At 37.0% G+C, this 21,294-nt stretch overlaps 1 protein-coding gene across 3 annotated transcripts in view; it reads right to left on the bottom strand.

Moving 5' to 3' along the window:
- ATP8B (ATPase phospholipid transporting 8B) overlaps positions 1-21,294 on the bottom strand; it is a 122,657-nt gene that overhangs the window by 7,454 nt on the left and 93,909 nt on the right. For all 3 annotated transcript variants that reach the window (XM_090164115.1, XM_090164116.1, XM_090164114.1), the window contains exons 3-10: positions 8,533-8,591; positions 7,279-7,392; positions 7,117-7,215; positions 6,217-6,351; positions 3,845-3,915; positions 1,537-1,619; positions 1,225-1,472; positions 357-568 (exon numbers count right to left, since the gene is read on the bottom strand). In XM_090164115.1, coding sequence (XP_090020241.1) covers positions 357-568; positions 1,225-1,472; positions 1,537-1,619; positions 3,845-3,915; positions 6,217-6,351; positions 7,117-7,215; positions 7,279-7,392; positions 8,533-8,591 — 1,021 coding nt within the window. The remainder of the gene's footprint in view (positions 1-356; positions 569-1,224; positions 1,473-1,536; positions 1,620-3,844; positions 3,916-6,216; positions 6,352-7,116; positions 7,216-7,278; positions 7,393-8,532; positions 8,592-21,294) is intronic.

The raw sequence follows: 21,294 nt of genomic DNA, 5'->3' as shown, positions 1-21,294 counted from the left end.
CTTGAACACGGTAAGAATGTAATGATTTATACCAAAAGTGACATGATGTTTATACTTAGGAAGAATGACTATTTTGCGACGACCCGCGCGCAATCATGGTCAAGTTGGACACCGGCGTGCGCTTAAATCGCGTCGAAACACCAATGATACTGGGCCCACTAGGGTGATTTCTTTTTAGAGCAACGAGCGTACTTGGGTGCAACGCTAAAAATCATCTCAACATAGTCATTCTGTCGAAGTATAAATGGTTAGGGACATTTATAAATGATTACATTCTTGACACGTAAAGCATCGCTCGTGGAGTACTTCGGTTCATTTACTTCGGAGCGGTAATAAATAATGTTCTTCTTCCTCACCTAACATAGAGTGAAATGGGCACAACGGTATTCATAACAATAGCGTATGAGAAAAATACCAGTACAGCGATGACCGTAGCTCCCTTCGTGGGTTGGTCAGGCACCAGAGAGTCCCAAGGCAGATACTCGCGAAAGTTTTTCCCCGTTACTGTTTCCCAAACTCCGCACGCGATCGTGCAGAAAAGGCACATGCTAAATAAAAAACACACAATCTGGAAAGAACACGAAATTTCATTAAAAAGTGCAGTAATTCGACAACCATAAGTCTAGAATTATGTTAAATGAAGTGTCAGTTTCCAGATGAAATAGCTGGTATTTATGTTTAGAAATCAAATAATCGCAGCTTCCTGAACGCGCTCACTATAACGACGACGCAAATAGCACGTATTAGAGAAGCGACTGAACTTCGCAACAGTTCCCAATTGCAATGGATTACGTTATCTAGTTTATTTCCACGAAAATCGCGAACTTATGGCTAGGCTTGTTTTCGTGTGATTTTGATTAAATTAGGTTAGGTTTAGGTTCAATGATTCACATTGCAAGATAATTTTTGACCAATGAAAATTTGGAACCGTTGTTACGTTATATCAGACCTCATTTTAACACTTGAAAGATAGGTAACTGACATACTTATGAGAAAGGTTATATAAACTTCTGGTGTCACTAACGAGGAAGATATTTACTCAGTCTATACTGAAGATGGAGTTGCGCAACACTAGGGGCTTTTCCGCTAATCTTTTTGATAACGGCGCACGACGCACGCTCGGTGGCACGTTGCAATTAACACTTGAGACCTAGCAAGGCCCCTAATGATATGTAGCTCCATCTTCAGCATTAAACGAAGATTTATAAATGAAGAGTGGTGTACCCCTATGATGAGGAAGTTGAGCAGCCGATCCAAACTTGTGCGCTTGAATATAGTTTTGCCGCTATTTTGCATGAGTTTGGTATCTTTACCAGCGAAGATGACCAAACCGTAGCACCATTTGGTGTTTCGCAAAACACAACCTCGTAAAAGCACCTTATCATTGTCGAGGGGGAACGTTTTGCTTTCGAAGTGTAACGTCCCTTCGTATCGGCTCAGGTTGTTATTGGGAGGCTCGCAAACGACCTCGCCTAAATTCAAATTACAAAACACATTTATAGTAAATATAACGAAACACTATCTTATTTTACAGACCATCAAATTTTCCCATCAGTGTGTTGTCCTCCCCCAACTCGGCCGTCTCCGGTAAGGCTTGGCGACACTTCAAATTCGTTTCCCTTTGCAAATAAATTAATATTCAGAGTTAAATTTTCATTTAAATTTTTTCAAAAAATAGACTTTTTTAAACTTTTTTGATTTGATTATTATTAACTTCCCCTTTTACACAATGGCACTCTAACCAGCCTACGCGTTGTAACTTTGCCACCTGTTTAAAGGTATTATAAGTCTTTATATGACTTGGGCCTAAGGTGGGGCCTTGGGTATTAGCCAGCTGATTAATATTATTAATTTTAAGAAAAATTAATTTAATATAAATTAAATTTAATTTCATCTAATTACTTAGTTGGCTTTGAATAAAATTGTTAACAAAGCTTTTTGGTCACTTTTGTCCATTGAAATAAGTTAAGTAATTTTTTGAAATTATCGATTTAAAGTACATAATTTATTTAAATTGACTTAGTTTAAATATAAATGTAGTAAAATCAAATTTAAGTACCGTCTTATAATGAAAGAATAAATTAAAAAGATTTCCTCCGACTGAAGAAAATTATTTTCATTATCTTCACTCTGGACTGCTCGAAATAAATTGCCCTCTGACGTTTTATATAGTAAAATAACAATATTTTAAAATATTTATTTGAAATTGTTTTAAATTATAATTTAACCCGTAAATTAAGATTTAAAATTATTTTAAACATTTGATTTAACCCATAAATTAAGATTTAAATTAAATTATTTTGAACATATTTGATTTAACCCGTAAATTAAATCCAATTATTTTTATGTGATTTAAATCAAACGATTTAACTTACCGATTTAAGGGGCGTAGGAACCGGGAGGGGCAGGGGGGGGGCAATGCCCCTCCCTAGAATTTGGCTGGGAGGGGCAACTAATGTTATTGCCCCCTCCAACTCTTTGGTCAGTTGAAATCTTCAAAAGTCTCAAATTATCATTTTGAAAGCATATACAGTTTATAGAATCTCAACTGTGTTTAAATTTCAGTATTTTCCCGCCAATTTACATAGTACTAAAAAGTACACATGCATTCGGAGAATCTACACTCCATTAAAAATTAAAAACCATTCTCCAGACCCCTTTTGGTTTCACTTTGCCCCCTCCAACTTCTAGAACGTTCCTACTGTTTAAGAAATTGTTTTAAAATATTATTAATTAACTAATTAATAAGACTAAGGGCATTTTATTTCGAGTAGTCCAGATTTGAAGTAAAAAATCTCATTTTCCAAGAAGCAATTTATTTATCTATTATCAGAAGGCATTTAAAGAGGATCAAACAAAGCTTGATTTCAATACTGTCTTTTGGAATTCTGAAAATTTTCAGGGCACAAAAAGTATTAAAGAGAGTATTAAGTTCAGTATTTATGGTGGATACACGAAATTAGCATTTGAGGTTGCATATAATCCACGTTACGGTCAAAGAGAGAGTCGATTTTCGTCTGCCAGACACTTTGTAATAGCCCATTCTATACAGTCCGAGCAAAATGGGCCAAACATTTCACAAAGCCTATTCGACCAAGTTTGTGGGAATAGCAACATTATCTATTCTTTGGTTTCAAAACTTTTATTTTGGGAGATATTTCTAGAATTGTTTTTTTTTTCGAAACCCAGCACATGTTTGCCAAATAAATAATTTTATCTGCGTCAAAAATCTGTGCAAACTTCCCCACCACTCATACTTTAAAGGGGCAAAGCATTCGTAGCTGATTTTATAGAACGGTCTTAGCAGACGAAAATCCAGCACTAACAAGGAGACGACCCGAGGTGATAATCGCCGATTTTGTTCAAACTCTGGTATAGTGTACACCTCCATGTACCTTGAAAAACCTATAAGTTGTCAAAAACGATATTTGGCGTTTCCGGCAGATATGGAAATGCTACACGTGAATCAAGACATAGGTATGAAAGATATTAGTAAAATATTAAAAATAAAATTGGTTTCAACTTGCTATCTTTCATAGTTTTTGAGATAATCGCAAATAAGTGCCAAAATCCCAACGGCCGAAGACTTATTTAACAGAGTGTACATAATACCCGAGTTTGAACAAAATCGGTGATTATCACCTCGGGTCGTCTCCTTGTAAGTGAACCTACTAAGCTGGCCGTTACTTGTCTCTTTTCAAAAGGCGAATTTAACATTTCTTCCACTAGGTTTAACAGACGCTAGGGGGTAACTGGCGCTAGTTACGGCAAAAACAAGTCATCGCCGGTTGGCAGACGATTTTTCTAGTACAAAAAGTCGAAAAGTGAAGAATGAAGTACTTACCCATCAAGTTCGGCAGTTTCGATATAACAGAGGCCATTAGGCTCACTAGTTGATAACAATAATAAATCGGCCTGCAAAATATAATGAAATAGGGTCAAGTACAGTTTTTCAGACCCATTATTAATGACAAAAACTCAATAAGGATCGAAGTGCACTTAATAGAATACAAAAATAATCGAAACAAGTTGGCCCAGTACATTATATCAGTGCGTCTCTAAGATATTAAAAAAAACTTCAAAGGAATATCCCTTTCAGAACATCTGTACGTCAATTTGATAAGAATTCTAGCAAGGAGAGATATATTTTTGTGTTCTAGAAAATTAGACAATTTTTTCAAAGTAGATGATAAGAATTCATTGTAAGAATGCTTTGAGAATATTTCATATTCAAAATTAAAACCGAAAATAAACGACTATATAAATTAGCTTTAATAAGCCGTTTAAAAAAATTCAAGACTTGGCGTTCCATATAATCATAAATCTTTAATAATTCCATAAGTATATTTCGTTCGGAAATATTTTACTGAAAGCTGTTGGCAGAATGACGTCATCACAGGAAAGTGTACGAGAGACTTAAGAGTGTGAACCGGTACAGAATGTGTGTAGCGAAAAACTTTAAAAAAGCGAAGTGAAATATTTATGTAACTATATCCGATATCATAGACTTATGATATTACATCATCTCGAAATATTCTTACGGTAAGATTGCTTCTTTGAAAACATTGTTCTTACGTAACCCAGGTGTTTTAATACTTTTGGAAGGCAAATGATATGACTACATTACTACATAGAAACATGATTTATTTCAGGACGAAGTAAAAAAAATCAATGAAATATTTCCATACAGCGAAAATAAAGTATATAAACGCACACACGAAGGGCTAGCGTAATACGGATGGAAATGTCAACTTTAACCTATTCTTTGAAACACAATTTCGAGTTTAAAAAGAAAGTAAAAAATATATTAACCGAAGCGTCACGGCAAAATACAAGATTACACGTTGGTGGCGGTCACAAGCTAATGGGATCCATAAAACAATGCGAGCCAGGGGTCACTCAATAAAATATTAGAGCTTACGCTGTACCCTAACCGTTATATTTTATTACTTCGAGATCGAGTCCGATATGGATTAAATTTTTATAGGCAATTTCCCGACAACAATCTTCAGGGTTAAAAAAAGGAGTCGTAATTTTTCGAACATAAAAAGTATAGATCATAAATGGGTCAAACGCCTGTAGAAGAGTTTCGACCGCGCTGTGCCAATATCAACCTACAATCCGTTTCGATTCTGCGAATTCCACTTTCATTATTTGAAAACATTCCGCATTTTAATCCTAAATTTGGAACATTTGTAACGATAAGTATATAATTACTATTCACATAAGTGTCAGTTCCTTTCTTTTAAATTTACTGAGAGCAATTTCTAGAATGACAACACAATTTCGGTGGACTTGACCATAAGTAATAAGTTTAATACTGCTCTTTGCCTCATCGTCCCAGCCAAGGTGCGGGGTCATTTGATTTTAAAGGGGAACGGTCAAGCTTTAACCAGTTAAATAGCCCTATAGCCCATTAAAAACTAAAATTAATGGCGAAAACCGCATCAAAAAATATTGAGTGGTTAATTTTTAATAAAATGAAGAAATTCCGGGAAATCGAAAAGCACGCGTCCGCCGCGACACCTGGTGAGAAGTCGGTGAGACAGAAAAACAACGTAAAAGCGCGCGCTGCTGAAGACGCAGAAAATATGTTTCGCACGCGCGGTTCCAGTTATAAGAGACCTAAGCCTAAATGGCGCGATTTTAAAAGTTAGGATAGTTCGCTAATCGCTCATACGGGGTTAGGGGCGCTGGCGGCAGCCCCAAAGATGGCGGCGAAAATTCAAACCCAAACACCTGGCGTTATTTTTCGTTTCAACTTTTTGGACCAAAAGCTATTTTTCCGAGACAAAAAAAGGTACGTGTTAGTATATTGAACGTCTTGTTAATCTTTTGATACAGAAATAAGGCCATATTTGGAAAAGCTTGGCCGTTCCCCCTTAAGTTGCGTATTGTTCTCAATTATCTTTTTAGGTACGATGACAATTCTACGTCACAACCACAAAAGTCATTATTTCAACTAACTGACACACTTATGGAACATAATTACTTAATTTCGTAATACAAATGATATAAAAATAATTATATACAATACGACATCGCAATTAGCGGACTGTTCACGTAAGCTCGTGATAAAAATATATATTTAATATTCAAAGAGCGTTTTCAGAGCAAATTAAAGTAATTTTTACAGTATGAAGAATGCAGATTCTTCATATTCAGGGACTGCATTTCTCGCGTCGATACCCAAGATTGGAAAAAAATGTCGCTCACCGCTACAAATTGGTCGTTTTCCATCCTAATGATGTCTCCAACTTGAACTTTGTGCCACCTTTCATCAACCAGTCGTCCTCCGCGCAAAACTTGCGACAAACGGTTGTTAACTTGATTGTCACTACGATGCCGTTGCTAAGAAGATGCGAAAATTTAAAATATTGTTGGTTAGGCAACACGGATGTACATTTTCAGATATATAGCGAGTATATATTCGGGTGAACAGATAATATGTGGACAGCACTGTTTACACGGTGATTCCAGGAAGATAAACCACGCCCCCGTACAGTCTGAGAATATCTTCCGGGAATCATGGATATAGAGACTATAGTTCCATGACAAAATCTAGTAAACGCCATTTTATTAATATAATAATAATAATATATAATTAAGTTTTCGATTTTAAATTACCTTACTTCTTACTGTACTGTAAGTGATACTTACTGGTATATTTTATTGGGGCTGTATTTTAACAGTAGGTTTCCAATTGAATTTACTGGACATGTTCGCGGTCACATTATCAGTTAATCCGAATAAGTTCTTCGTGGTGGGGTGGCGGAGTGGTTGGCACTTTCACCTCGCAGCAAGAGGAGCAGGGTTCGATCCCAGATTGTTGCACTAGTTCTACTTCCGCGTAGTTTTGCAAGTTATCTCCCTACTGGTTAGAAGGGGTTTCCCCATCCCATAAAAACTTGTAGAGGTTAACGGTAATAGTTAAGTGTATGGAGCTGTTGGCTCGCGTGTCATGAAGTGCTTGCCACCACCCTCCTACGCATTGTAACACGGCCACCTGAATTAATGGTTTCAAAGGTCGCATGGTGACTTAGGCCTAGGATGATGTCTCGGGTACTAGCTTAGCTGATTATTATTATTATTATTATTATTATTACTACTACTTACAAAATCATCGATGGCATCTTTAATCGCAGTGACGGATAACACAACAAACAAAGGCACAGCAGTGGTGATTGGCGTCAGGGAAGATATTTGCGGGATTAACTGAGAAATAAAAGTGTCGAATGAGGCAAGGTTCGAGCCCGATATTGTCCGTTATCAATTTACCTGCATAACCAACAAGCATAAGAAATAAAAATTGGCCAGCCGTCGGAACTGTTCCAGTAGGTTCTTTGGCATGAAAAACGCGAGGGTGTACTTGGATGTGCGGATGTAATTGTCCTGAAATTCAGATGGAATTGGTCATTGTAAATGCTAGACTACTACTACGCCTACTACCGATCATAATATAACATCAACTTCCCTTTTCCCGACCAACTCCAAAACGTCCCCTTCCCTTTTCCCGACCTACTCCAAAACGTCCCCTTCCCTTTTCCCGACCTACTCCAAAACGTCCCCTTCCCTTTTCCCGACCTACTCCAAAACGTCCCCTTCCCTTTTCCCGACCTACTCCAAAACGTCCCCTTCCCTTTTCCCGACCTACTCCAAAACGTCCCCTTCCCTTTTCCCGACCTACTCCAAAACGTCCCCTTCCCTTTTCCCGACCTACTCCAAAACGTCCCCTTCCCTTTTCCCGACCTACTCCAAAACGTCCCCTTCCCTTTTCCCGACCTACTCCAAAACGTCCCCTTCCCTTTTCCCGACCTACTCCAAAACGTCCCCTTCCCTTTTCCCGACCTACTCCAAAACGTCCCCTTCCCTTTTCCCGACCTACTCCAAAACGTCCCCTTCCCTTTTCCCGACCTACTCCAAAACGTCCCCTTCCCTTTTCCCGACCTACTCCAAAACGTCCCCTTCCCTTTTCCCGACCTACTCCAAAACGTCCCCTTCCCTTTTCCCGACCTACTCCAAAACGTCCCCTTCCCTTTTCCCGACCTACTCCAAAACGTCCCCTTCCCTTTTCCCGACCTACTCCAAAACGTCCCCTTCCCTTTTCCCGACCTACTCCAAAACGTCCCCTTCCCTTTTCCCGACCTACTCCAAAACGTCCCCTTCCCTTTTCCCGACCTACTCCAAAACGTCCCCTTCCCTTTTCCCGACCTACTCCAAAACGTCCCCTTCCCTTTTCCCGACCTACTCCAAAACGTCCCCTTCCCTTTTCCCGACCTACTCCAAAACGTCCCCTTCCCTTTTCCCGACCATCTCAAAAACGTCCCCTTTCATTATCCCGACCATCTCAAAAACGTCCCCTTTCATTATCCCGACCATCTCAAAAACGTTCCCTTTCATTATCCCGACCATCTCAAAAACGTTCCCTTTCATTATCCCGACCATCTCAAAATGTGAATTACAAGTAAAGGATTGTGAGCTATTATTTCGACGAATTAACTTCACTACTGAAGCCCCAAATCGTATATTTACCGCATAGTTAAACTGGGTATTGTATTCTGGATCATTGGCCTTGATTCTTCTTTCAGTTTCTGAAAATAGAAAAAAATGGTAAATTTGAAACTATGCTTAAAAATTTACAAATTCGAAAAAGCGGAAATTATCAGTTCTACCATAAGTAATATAAAATTAATAAGGATGACACGGTAATATTTCGGTAAATGATAGTCTGACGCTGTTGTATTACGTAAGCGTAAGTCTCGGAAGAGGAAACATGTCAATCGAAAAAATTAAGTTAACCATTACAAAACTGTTTCTTTTGTGATCCGATTAAATAATTTATCATTATTTTGCCCTAGTAAAAATAAATTACAGTTGAAAACGATTTAAATTTTAATAACCCACATTACAAGGTTTAAATTATATTAAATGGGAACCGCTAAGTTCTAACCGGGAAGATGACCGTAAAGACGACGAAAATCTTAAATTTATGGCGAAAACCGCGTTGAGAAATATTCAGCGGTGGTTTTGTAATGAATTTTTAAAGATTGGTTTTCTTCATTTCACAGCCACTGTAGCGCCCTCTTCCGAAAATTTTACCAACTTTAACTAGCGTCCTCCGTGTCCAGCCTGTGTAACCATGGTGACTCGGCAACCACGTGATTAGTTCGTGATTTAGCGCGCGCGTCAGTATTAACCTATGCCAGTTTGTTTTTGCGTCTTCCGCAGAGTGGCGCTGCGGGTATTCATATTAAATTAAATGGCGCAGATATTAGAGATTCAGATTGAAGCCGAAACAGAAATAACTATTTTGGAACAATTAAACAACGTACTTAGTATTTTTTTACTTAATTAGGGCCTTGGTCAACTTTTAAATCGAAAATAAGTTGATATTCAGAAAAGTTAAGCCTAGCTAAACTTTACAAAAATTATTGCAAACCGGCAAACGAGCAGTGGCAGTTTGGAAGGCGATAACACTTTGCGGGGAAAAGCGTTTTGACAGTTATGTAGTTTTTCTTCCATTTTCAACTTCTAAATGGATTTTTAACGCGACCACCAACATCGAGGGGGCGCTCCGTGTCAAACTGTTCGATTTGTTTCGCATTATTCAGAGGACCATCGTTTGTGATATGAATGAAGCGCGAGATGCCATTCCTTAACGTATGGCCAAGGCCCAAGCGTTACTCGTTTTTTTAGCGCACCACGAAGTTGCGTTTTGCGAATAACGTATGCCTCTTTTTACGGACAAAAATAAATCACCGCTTTTAACTGTACACCGAAGCTACTGTTTTTCGAATAAATGTCGTAGTGGTGGTAGTTATAGATCATTTACGCAACTGAAAACGTTTACAGGTTTTTTAATTGATGTGGGTTATTGGGAAAATATAAATACGGTGTCGCCATCTGTGAGAGATTTAGATATTTCGTTTTATATTAAGTCAATGTGGAAATTTAATAGTCAAACTTCACCCAGTTTTGAAAAAAAAACTTTGAAAGGTAGTAGAATTAAATTGTCGAAACGAAAAAATTAATAAACTGAACATCATTATACGAACATTTAAGTAAATGTCATTAAGAAATTCATAATTTGTCATTAATATTAAGACCATATTTGGTGTAAAACATTTTTTTCAAACTTGCCAAAAATAATTAAGGTCTCTTACATCAAAGATGATATAGACCTTGTAGCCTAGATTCGTGTCGAACTCCAAAAAATGAAGCCCCATAGTTACTACGTTAACCAGCTATAGTTAACGCCCTACAGCAACCGACGGAGGCCGATTTAGCGCCGGCCACATCCGACATCCCTGTGATAATTTTTAATTTATACCTTTCATTAAAGGCCGACTACATAGTTGTTCGGTTTACATATGCTACGCAAGCAGCCAGGGGCGTAGAAACCTAGAATTTTGCTGGGAGGGGGCAACTAATGTTATTGCCCCCTCCAACCTTTGGTCAGTTGAAATCTTCAAAAGGCTCAAATTATCATTTTAAAAGCATATACAGTTTAAATAACCTCAACTGTGTTTAAATTTCAGTCTTTTCCCGCCAATTTACATAGTAGTAACAAGTACACATGCATTCGGAGAAGCTACACTCCATTAATAATTAAAAACCATTCTCCAAACCCCTTTTCGTTTATCTTTGTCCCTTCCAACTTCTAGAACGTTCCTACGCCCCTGCAAGCAGCCAACTACCAGCGAAAAACAGAGTAAACCGAATAAATATGTAGTCGGCCTTTAAGTGAAAAAATGCGCGATTTTTTTTTAAATCGCTAGGGGGTAGCTTCTCATTTGACGCGAATATTTAAAAACGCTAAAGCTTAATATCGCTTCAAAATGAACCAAATGAAGAGAATTGTTGAAAATTTTAGTAAAATAAATTAAATTTTACTTTATATTTTATTGGTTTATACGCCATGATAAATGTTTCTCCAAAAATCAAAGACGTTTTTGGATTCGAGATATATTTCTAAAAAAACACGAACAGGGCTATTTCAAAAACCTTATTCAAGAAATGAGGAAGTGACCTAGAAAGTTTTTTCGAGGGAATAATTTGAAATAAACAATGTTTGACAGATTAAGAAAGTTAAATTTTATTTGCTTTGTATGTTCTTACGAATGAATCCAGAACAATACTAAATCTAGTGAGAAATATGTTATTTCGCTAAGACGACAAACGAAAAAAAAAAATAGAACGTTTTCTTCGACCCGCGGAAGCGCAATTTTGGTGACGAATTTGAAAATTTGACGCGACAATAAAATTTGTGAAATTTACAGCGCGAAAACTGCTTTTTTCGGCAAGTGGGAACTAGTCTAGCAGGGCTCCCAGCGATTTTCTTATAAATATTATAGGAATTATAGGAAATTTCGTAGAAAATATAATTTATACGAACAATTTTGAAAAAATAGGAAATTATAAGAGTATATTGAAATTATAGGAATTTATAGGAACTCTGGGAGCCCAACCGTTGAGGGTTTCGGGAACACCGGACCTAAGCCAGAATTAAGCTCTATTTAAAAGGAAAATTTTTCCCAAATGTTAAGGCTGTTTTCTAATTATTTTTAAAATTATAGGAATTTCTGGATATAGCTATCGAATAGCTAGAAAATTTCGAAAAAATAGGAATTTATAGGAACAATTGAGAAAATAGGAAATTATAGGAGCATATGGAAATTATAGGAATTCAGGGCCCCCACTCAAATCTTCAATTTTTTATAGGACAAATAGGATTATTTTTCTAAAAATATAGGACTTCATAGGACTATTTTCACAAAATTATATAGAACTGTTATTTAATTTGCTAACTTTATGCATTTAAAAACAAAATCGATATTTAGAGAAATAAATCTTTGATTTTCACTTAAAAAAAAACTAATCATTTTATCATAAAAATATACTAGTAGCTAACCATGTTAACAATAACAAAAGTATAGAGACTTGGTATAGGAATTTCTCCTATAGCTAAATCTAGCAAATTTCAATTAGTGGCGCGATTTGAAATGCGTGAAATATCAAAATTATAGGATTTTATAGGACTTTTGGGGTATTTTACTAAAAATATTGGATGTTATAGGACATTTTTGAAAATATATGATTTTATAGGAATTATAGGACCTCTGGGAGCCCTGGGAATTATAGGAACTCTGGGAGCCCTGGGCTAGTTTATTTTCGCGTCAAGGTTTTGGCGAATCAATTAGCGCCTACAAATCAAGCGCGTTCTTGGCATAGCAATTCGATCGACGTGCAACCGTCCATTAGGGCCAACCCCACTTGTTAATAGATTGGTTTGTCTTTTTATTAGCCTGGAGGATTCCTATGTATGGGAATATACCGTGTAGGTCGTTATGGCGAAAGGTATAATGTATCTCTGGTCAAATAGCCCATCAACGACCGCAACTAGGGCCCCATCAGAGCGGGGCCCCGGGGGGGATTGGATAGCGCGCTAGCCGAGAGAGAGAGAGAGAGAGAGAGAGAGAGAGAGAGAGAGAGAGAGAGAGAGAGAGAGAGAACTACCAAAAAAAGGGGGTCGTCGCCATGGCAACGCCCCGACTGAAAAAAAAAAGGTTTTCCCGGAGATAAATACGCCAAGATGGATTTTATAACGTCGGTCTGCCTTTCTGTCTCTCTCCTTTACGAGAAGAGGTTTACTGAAATCCCATTTCCATCAGATCTTGTCGGAATAAAGCGGGTTTTAAATTAACATGTTTGAGATAACATTACAATAAAATTCCCACGAATCGACATTTTGGCTGAAGGTAGATTTAGAAAATTACTGACAATCGTTACAAGAATATCGATACGGCTACACTTAACATATGACGATGGATTTTCTATATTTAACGCGTCTATTTAAACTTCCGTATATGGAAATAAAGGAACTCAATTTAAATGAGTTCAGTGTTACCGAATACAGCCCACTTTTCGAATACAATTATATTATCATATGTTAAATTTTGTTCGTTACTTTTGTAAGTGTATAATTTCAAAACGCGTAATACTGAAAGTCTTAAAACAAACAGTACTAAGTAATAATAGAGGTTAAGCTCGTGCTAAAAACGTGTAAATTGAACCACTTCGGAGTGTAGGAGTAGCTTTCTTGCGCACAGTCTACCCGTTCTTCCAATAAGTTTTCTAGCGCGCGTTTAATCTCTTTAATAAAGCAGGTGCAATAAAACAATGATTATTTGTTGAAATTAAAATATCTCGCGCAAAATATATTTTTGAAAACTACGAAAAACAAAGTAGTTAATTTTTAATCACCAAATGGTTTATTTTTAAGATAATCATCACAGGTAATTGAAAGATATTATCATTAAAAAGAAACTACCGGAATTTACCTTGAAGGCCTAGGATTTCTTCTGCCAGTTTTCCTTCCCCACCGCGCAAATATCCTGGTGGTAGGCCAACCGCAGAACACGTTGGCCTACCACCAGGATATTTGCGCGGCGGGAAGAAAACTTTAAGGGAAAACTGGCAGAAGAAATCCTAGGCCTTTAAGTAACTTAACGCAATAGAGCAGTACAAATACACCACTTCTATACTATGGTACTGAGTTACTGACGCGCCATCTACAGTCGAAAAGAGAAATACTTAATACACAATATCCTTATCTTCCATTTCAGCAAAACTAAAATATTAATTGCTTTCGAAAATCTATAGTAGATGGCGCCTCAATACTAACAACTGTAAACGCGTATTTCCGTTAATGTTTCTTGGATTATTTGGGCTTAATGGTACTGTTACCGTGGAAAGTAGAATCCCGAATGGGCAGACAAAATCTCTCTAATGGCCTCCATGAAAACCATCAAAATTGATAATATCTTAAGTCCCAAGAATTTATTCAAAATGGGATGGGGTACAGAATTAAGTTGATAAAATGTATTGACATAAATTAATTTTTTTTGCAACTTTTTACAGGTAATTTATGGCAAAATTCATTTTTAAAATAACGATTTGAAAGCAATACATTTCGTCTAAAATTGAAATAAACAAATTAAAATAAATTAGCATGTCTTTAATTTTGAAAAACTTTAAATATGACGATTTATGTCATTTTTGGAACAGTTTCTCATTAAACTTGACTAACTATAAACCATATATTTCGGCTATTTTTGAATCCATTTTGTATGAAAATGACGCGAGATAAATTGTTAAATGGGTAAAAACTTAAAATTTTGGTTATAAATTAATGCAAACAAATTATTTAAGACCGGCTTTTTTAGTCACACTTAAGTCTTCGTTCTCGATATTTATAGCGCCCAATAGATTTGTTTTTCATATAATTTATTAGTTTCCATCTGGTGGCAAAAATTAACAGGTTTTTCATTTAGTAAAATTATCTTTGTTTTTATCAACTAAGACGTTTCAAAATTCGATTGCTTAGCGTTTTGTAAAATTTACTTTCCTTCCAAACAAATACCCTGGTGGTAGGCCAACGTGTTCTGCTGTTGGCCTACCACCAGGGTATTTGTTTGGAAATAAAGTAAATTTAAAGGGTGACAGACAGAAGAAAACCTAGGACTTAACAAATTTGGCCTTCTTGCGCCTGTAAAAGTATTCCACACTTCGAACACCGGTGTTCAGGGTGAAGTTAATTTACAGGGAAAGGCTTAGTTTCCACCTATAAATTCAAGATATTCAAGAGCTTATTATGTTACCTAGAACATCGATATATCGGCTAATCGTGGCCGATAATATCGGCCGATTTTATCGGCCTAGGATAGCCGATATATCGGCCGATATTAACAAAGTTACCTATCACAATATTATGCTTTTTTGTTTACTCTCGTAACCACCTGTTAAAAAATGATATGATCTATGGCTTTTGGAGTCGAAAAACCACTTATGATTCCTGACCGTTTTGGACGCGAATAATTATTTCCTACAACAGCGATCAACTGGCCTTTTTAAAAGGAAATGTAAGGTTGTGGCAATAAATGTTTTCCATTAATTAGTTAGTTGAGTATCGCCTTTTTTTAAAGTTTTTCCTGAAAATATTTTTCTAATACCAGAAGTATCGGCTAATATCGGCCTCGCTTAAGCCGATATTGGCCGATACCGATATTTGAAAAATTAGCCGATATATCGGTTACCGATATATCGGTGCATCCCTACCTAGAACGGTCAAGTTTAACTAACAATTTGTAAGTACTATTGAAAGTTGTAATTTAAACAGTAACGCCATTAAAATAATTTTCTTGATTCAATAATTGAGGATCTATAAATTATTTTTGCAATTAAACTAAATTGGTAAATTCACCTTTAATGGACCAATTTAATTTAATTATTAATTTTTCTCTACACATAAAAACGTTCTCACGAGCGATACTAGATGGCGCAATACAATTGAAAAAAATGGAGGTTTTTCATTTGAAAGAGAAACTTGGGCAAATAGATGGATGGCTTAGAAGGTAGGCAACATTTAACAATTACAATTTGTACACCATCCAGTTAAACAACGAATTGCCAAGAACTCCTTCATCCATCGAGGTTCCAGAAATATGAGGTAGTTTAGATTGCGTAGCTCAAAGTCGTAAGAAAATTTAGTTAAAAGGGTTTAATAAGCGAGCTGTAACAATCGCACCACTATCTACCAGCTTTTAAAAATAAATACTAGGATGGTACTCATCAACAGAGGAAAATTAAAAATGACGTCAGCGGTCAGTGTAGGGAGCTGTTGCCACCACCCTCCTACGCATTATAGCCCGGCCACCTGTTTAAGGGCATTAGAAGTCGCTAGATGACTTGGGTCTAAGGTGGTGCCTTGGGTATTAGCCTAGCTGATTATTATTATTAATATTATTAGTCAGCTTTTTGGGAGTACCTGCGCGTGCGTATGACATTATTGAAACCACAAACAACTTCATTTCCTGTATACGGATTTGCTAATGTTTATATTTTTATGTCGGTGGTTAAATTAGGGATAATATTGAGACGGGGGAAAGGGAAAAACGTCACCGGCGTGCCCTTCAATGGCGTAGATTCCGACGTCAGTTTCAGGGAACCAATGAGATACAAGACTGATTTGATTGATTCTTAAGGGGGAGGAGCTTCCTGTTAGAGCGTGAGTGGGATTGAGTACAACGCTATCGTATTAACATAAAAATTAGAACTCTTGATATAATTAATCAAAACACTACGCAACAACCGGTAGTCGTTTCTTATGCAGAATGGAAAGGGTCTATTACTTTTGTGGTCTAAGGTGGTGCCTTGGGTATTAGCTCTATTAAAAAAAAACTTACCTTTAATTTTCCCCCTTCTTTTAACCAAAGAATCCGACACGAAAAACGGTGCCGCCATCTACATTCACTTTTTTATCAATCACGTTCGGTTGACCAGTCGCGATTCAGCGTATTCCCGCTAGGGGTAGTACAGACGTTCCCGTAACGCCAAGAGAAGAGCACCTCCCACGGATCCTAATAGATGAGGAGCGAGTGGGGAAAGGTGGGCTCAAAATCAAGAAGGTAAAAAGGGGGTGCCGTTAAATGAGGCCGGTCCTTCATCGGTGCCTCGACACGGCGAGCTCCGAATCATCTCCCGGCGCGCGGACGGGACTATATCAAAAACGCCAAAAAAGGGTATAACCCCATCAAACGCGCGCGACACCACCTGGTGGTCGACGTTGGCAACTCAGTCTATCACGCACGCCGCTATCTACCGATACCGTGATCTAACGGCGAAATTGTGTGCAGGGGGCTTCCAAAATTGAGGACCGTTAGCACTACCCTCACCCCTATCGTATTGCGGTGCTAGAGATATTCGCGATTTGTAAACGAACATTCCGGTTATGGGGGAAATTATCGAAAATCTCAGATAAGGAAGGAAATTAAAACGTTCAGACTGGATATGGAAAATATTAAAAAGGAATTGGAAACTATAAGGAAAGAAACGCTATGAAAAAATATTAGAGAAGGAGATAAAATGAAAAAATTAAATAAAATTTATGAAAAGAAATGAAAAATTTAAAAAAAGATTAAAATTAAGGAACAAAATGAAAAATATGGAAGGAAATGAAAAAATTTACATCCTTACATATTTTTCCTTAATTTTTCATTTCCTTCCTTTTTTCCTTAATTTTATTAGCATCCATATTTTTCGTAATTTTTCATTTCCTTGCTTTTTTCATTGTGTAACTTAATTTTATTTCCTTCCTTAATTTAATGAAAAATAAGGAAGGAAAAGAAAATTAAGGAGGGAAATGAAAAATTAAGGAAAAATAGAGAAGGAAATAAAATTAATCAACAAAATCAAAAAATGAAGACTGAAATAAACTTTAATAGAAGAAAATTATAAATAAATAAAAAACAAAGATAAAACATTAATGTAATGAATAGATACATTTTGGAAAGAGGACAACTAGATAAACGCGGCGCATTTTCAGTGAACAAACTTAAGTCAAGTTGGCGTGGGTGGGTCCGATCATAAACAAAACACCCTGTGCAACGGCGAGTTTATATTCAAAAGAATTCACCTGTCCCTTGAGTTAGTGATTCGCGGCATTTCGCGGGCGTTGAAAGCAGCGCGGGGAAAACGCGGTACAGGGATTTGCCTCCTTAAACAGGGCGACGCGGTGTACGGGTAAACACGCGAATGTGGTGATCCCGCGATGGGCGCGTCCCGCCCGTGAGCCTCCGGTCCACGCGGGCTGCCCCGAGATGAGGGCCATCTAAATGGATAGCGGGAAACGAGGGCAGGGCCACCTAAAAGACCAAGATGGAGACAAGTTGGACGAGCCCAAACATTGAGGACGTTACCATTTCCAACATCGGCCCGTTTTAGCTCTAGCAGTAAGCTGCTAACCCATAAACAAATTCAATCAAGTCCGTTGTCTCAGCTAGGAGCAACAAACACAAGGAGAACGCAGCTACCCTTTAAAAACGCTAGCGAGTGTTGTGTACAAATTTCATTGGACACGCCTTTACACTGTACATTTTACGGAAAGGGGGAAGACAATTTCCCAATTTTCCCCTTCCGACGGCAGCAGGCGTTTAAGCGCCTAACCAATGAAAAATAATGTATGCAAGAAAATGCACGACTTTGGACGGGTTGCGTTTTCTCCTTGTGTTTGTTGCTCCTAGGTTAAATTAACGCATTCTTTATTAAAATTAAGGGCTAAAGCGATAAAAATCTGATTATTTAATTTATATCAGATCTTTTAATGGATTTGGTTTATATTTAAACATTTTTTGCTTTTCATGTTGGAGGATTTATTGATAATTCGCGTTCATTGGAAACTTAAATACAAAATTAAATTAATCCTAATTTAATTTCACAGCTACTTGAAATTTGCTTTGAATTGGAATTGGCCAAAAATTATTCCATTCCAGGCTCCACTACCTAAGCTTATCATTCAAACGGAAATCGTCAATTTTCTCAAAGGAAATCTTTTAGACGCAACGACTATCTTTAACGTCGATTAAAGAGCTGCATTTGAAGCATAAACGTTACCATTCCCGCGCAAATAATTCATATTCCGATTTCGTTCAAATACTTGTTTTCCAAAAATTCGCATTTCCATACCCTTATGTAGATAGTTTGTCAGCTCTCCAACGACGCTGGCGGAAGAGAAAAAGGCATAGCCTCGACGAAAATGACCCGTTCGCGTCCGCAGCGAAAAAGAGCAAGGCGATGATTTTTCGGAGGCTACGCCCAAGTAGTGGTACCCGCGAGTTCATTCCCGTTGATTACCGTGTCGCTCAAATCTATCAAGTCTATAAAACGGGGCTCTAATGGATGCTCGAGAGATTTTTCAGCGCGGGGGTTCGCCTGGAGGTGGGCTTCCCCCTCCGTCTCTCTCTGTGGGCTGTTGTGCTGGGATGCGATTTAAAAAGGCGGATGCGCAGCCATTAGAGGTTTGTTTCCTCTCATTTGCGGTTTACCACGACGGGTCGCTTCGGGGGATCGCGCTAAATTGACTGATCAATCGTATAATCTTTCCACTTGCTTCAATTTTAAAGTTTTACGAGTAATTATGGGTCAGTGTTACGAGCTGGAAAAATCCAGGTGGCCAATGGTATGGGAAATTGTCGTATTGACCCCTAAACCGGAAACGACTAATAGCGGACAATATATTGGTTTTTTACTGAAAATAAATTAGTAAAGGTTGTACGTCACCTGGAAACTAAAGCTACGTAACTCTAATTAAGTTATTTTTGCTTTAAATTTTTTAAATTTGGGGATTAATTCTGATAAGAGTGGTGGCAGCCCTAGGCTTACCACAAATGTTCGACTAAATATCGATTTTTATACAATTCACGTGCCTTTACTATCGGATATTCTTAAATATCTAAATAAATATTTCTTAAAATGAGCGCCAAAACGTTGTGGTTTTGGTTTTCAGGGGATGATATATCAGGTAGACCGATTTACTATGAAATATAATGTTACTCTAAAGTATTTTAAATATTTATATCAAACTAGTTGATTTAGCTCTATTCCTGTATCAGGGTGACCAGGGAAAAGCTTTGAAAATTTTATAGGAAAAATAGGAAAATACAGGAAACTAAATAGGCGAATTATCGGAAACTAAATAGGCTAAATATAAAATATGCGAATTATCGGAAACTAAATAGGCTAAGAAAAATATGGGGAAAATAATAAGGTAATTATTGAATATCGGTATACTTTGACTCTAATCACCTAGAATATTTATAATGTTTTGTACACTGCTTTATTGCATTATTGGATCACTTAGCGGATTTACAAGGCTCGTATATTTCAAGATTTTGTTCGAAAATGGCAGTATTTACAGTACAAAAAAGTTATTTTCAAAAGACCGTGAAATTATAGGAAAATAGGTAAGAATAAAGGAAATTATAGGAAGGCATTAAAAATATAGGAAGTCTGGTCACCCTGGTATTAGCCACTTTTCAACATTTTCCACTACAATAAATTGTTCTTTTGGTGACGTTGTTGGGGTAATAGAAATTAAAATGACAGTAAAACGTCATCACGTTAATAACTCGACATTTTTTGACAATGTGAAATGTCCGTCAATTAACCTTAATTATTTCATCATGAGTTTTAAACCGCGTAATAATCTTAATAAAATCATAATAATAATAAAATAATTATCCGCTTAATCGCTCTAATTTCGTCACAACGATTTCCTGTCTGGGGTATGCCTAGAAGACATTTAGGCAATAGAGAACAAGCTAGTACAAGAGTCAGTAAAACAATTTAACGGTTTTTTTACACAAAATCAGTACCAAGATCACGTACAGTGTAGCCGCTGCCGAATCTTACATAACTCTTCGCTTTAGTCCCATTCGACCGAAGGCGTTTTTTGAGGTGTCCCATTCGACCGAAATCCGCCGAAACGTGCGGTTTTTTATGTGTCCCATTCGACCGAACGCTTTTATGTGTCCCATTCGACCGAACGCTGCTATATAAATTGGCTTTTGGAATGAGCATGAATTATATTTTTATCTTCACCTAGTCAAGAAAAGTAACTGAACCAAAACTGAAATAGTAAACTTAACCAACTCTAACCTAACCTAACATAAACATGGATCTTCGATAGTACATACCTTATAAATAAAATACCAAATCACCCCGCCAATTGAGCTACATTTTAAAATTCTTTCGGTCGAATGGGATTCGGTCGAATGGGAATAAACGAACTCTTCAACAGTTAAGCCTAGAAGTGTCAGTGCTATGTCAATCGAAAGCATTTATCATGCCCTCGGTAGCCCATTTTAATGTTTTTAAATCAAAGCGCAAAACAATTAGTCATTTTTAGTGGTTTTTAGCGATTTTCGCGTTAAAATCTACAACCTTTTTTAAATGAAAACCGATTTGGTTGCAAATTATATTTTTAATTAGTACTGATTATTTGTGAAAAACGTATTCAGTTGCATTAAGAAATTTTAATTTTAAGTGAGATTCCTGGACATTTCGCGGGAACCAACCGACCCACGTACGCACTATGGCCATATTTGAATTTCGTGCCAATTGATACAAGCGCCATCTAACTACAAATAAAACATGGTTACCTTATTTTTAAAACCAGGTAAAAATTTGAACTCGAAAAATTCATTTTCTATGTAATTCCTCTTTGGTTTATTAAGTTTATGTACAAGATAGTAGAAAATTTATTCAAATTTAAATTTAATACTTAAAATATATTTAAAACATCGAGGGATTGTGTGTACTTAAATGTCCGTGACATCTTGTTTAACATTGGATCGAAAGTTACCGATTTTCGCCAAGAAACTTATTCTTAAAAGATACTTGTACAAAACGTTTTGAGTGACAAATTAAAGGGGTTTATATTACCCTAAATTTAACGTA

This window comes from Leiobunum rupestre, chromosome 11, assembly GCF_980474605.1.
Source record: "Leiobunum rupestre chromosome 11, qqLeiRupe1.1.hap1, whole genome shotgun sequence".
NCBI lineage: Eukaryota > Metazoa > Arthropoda > Arachnida > Opiliones > Sclerosomatidae > Leiobunum > Leiobunum rupestre.
This window is presented reverse-complemented; position numbering and strand designations above follow the sequence as displayed.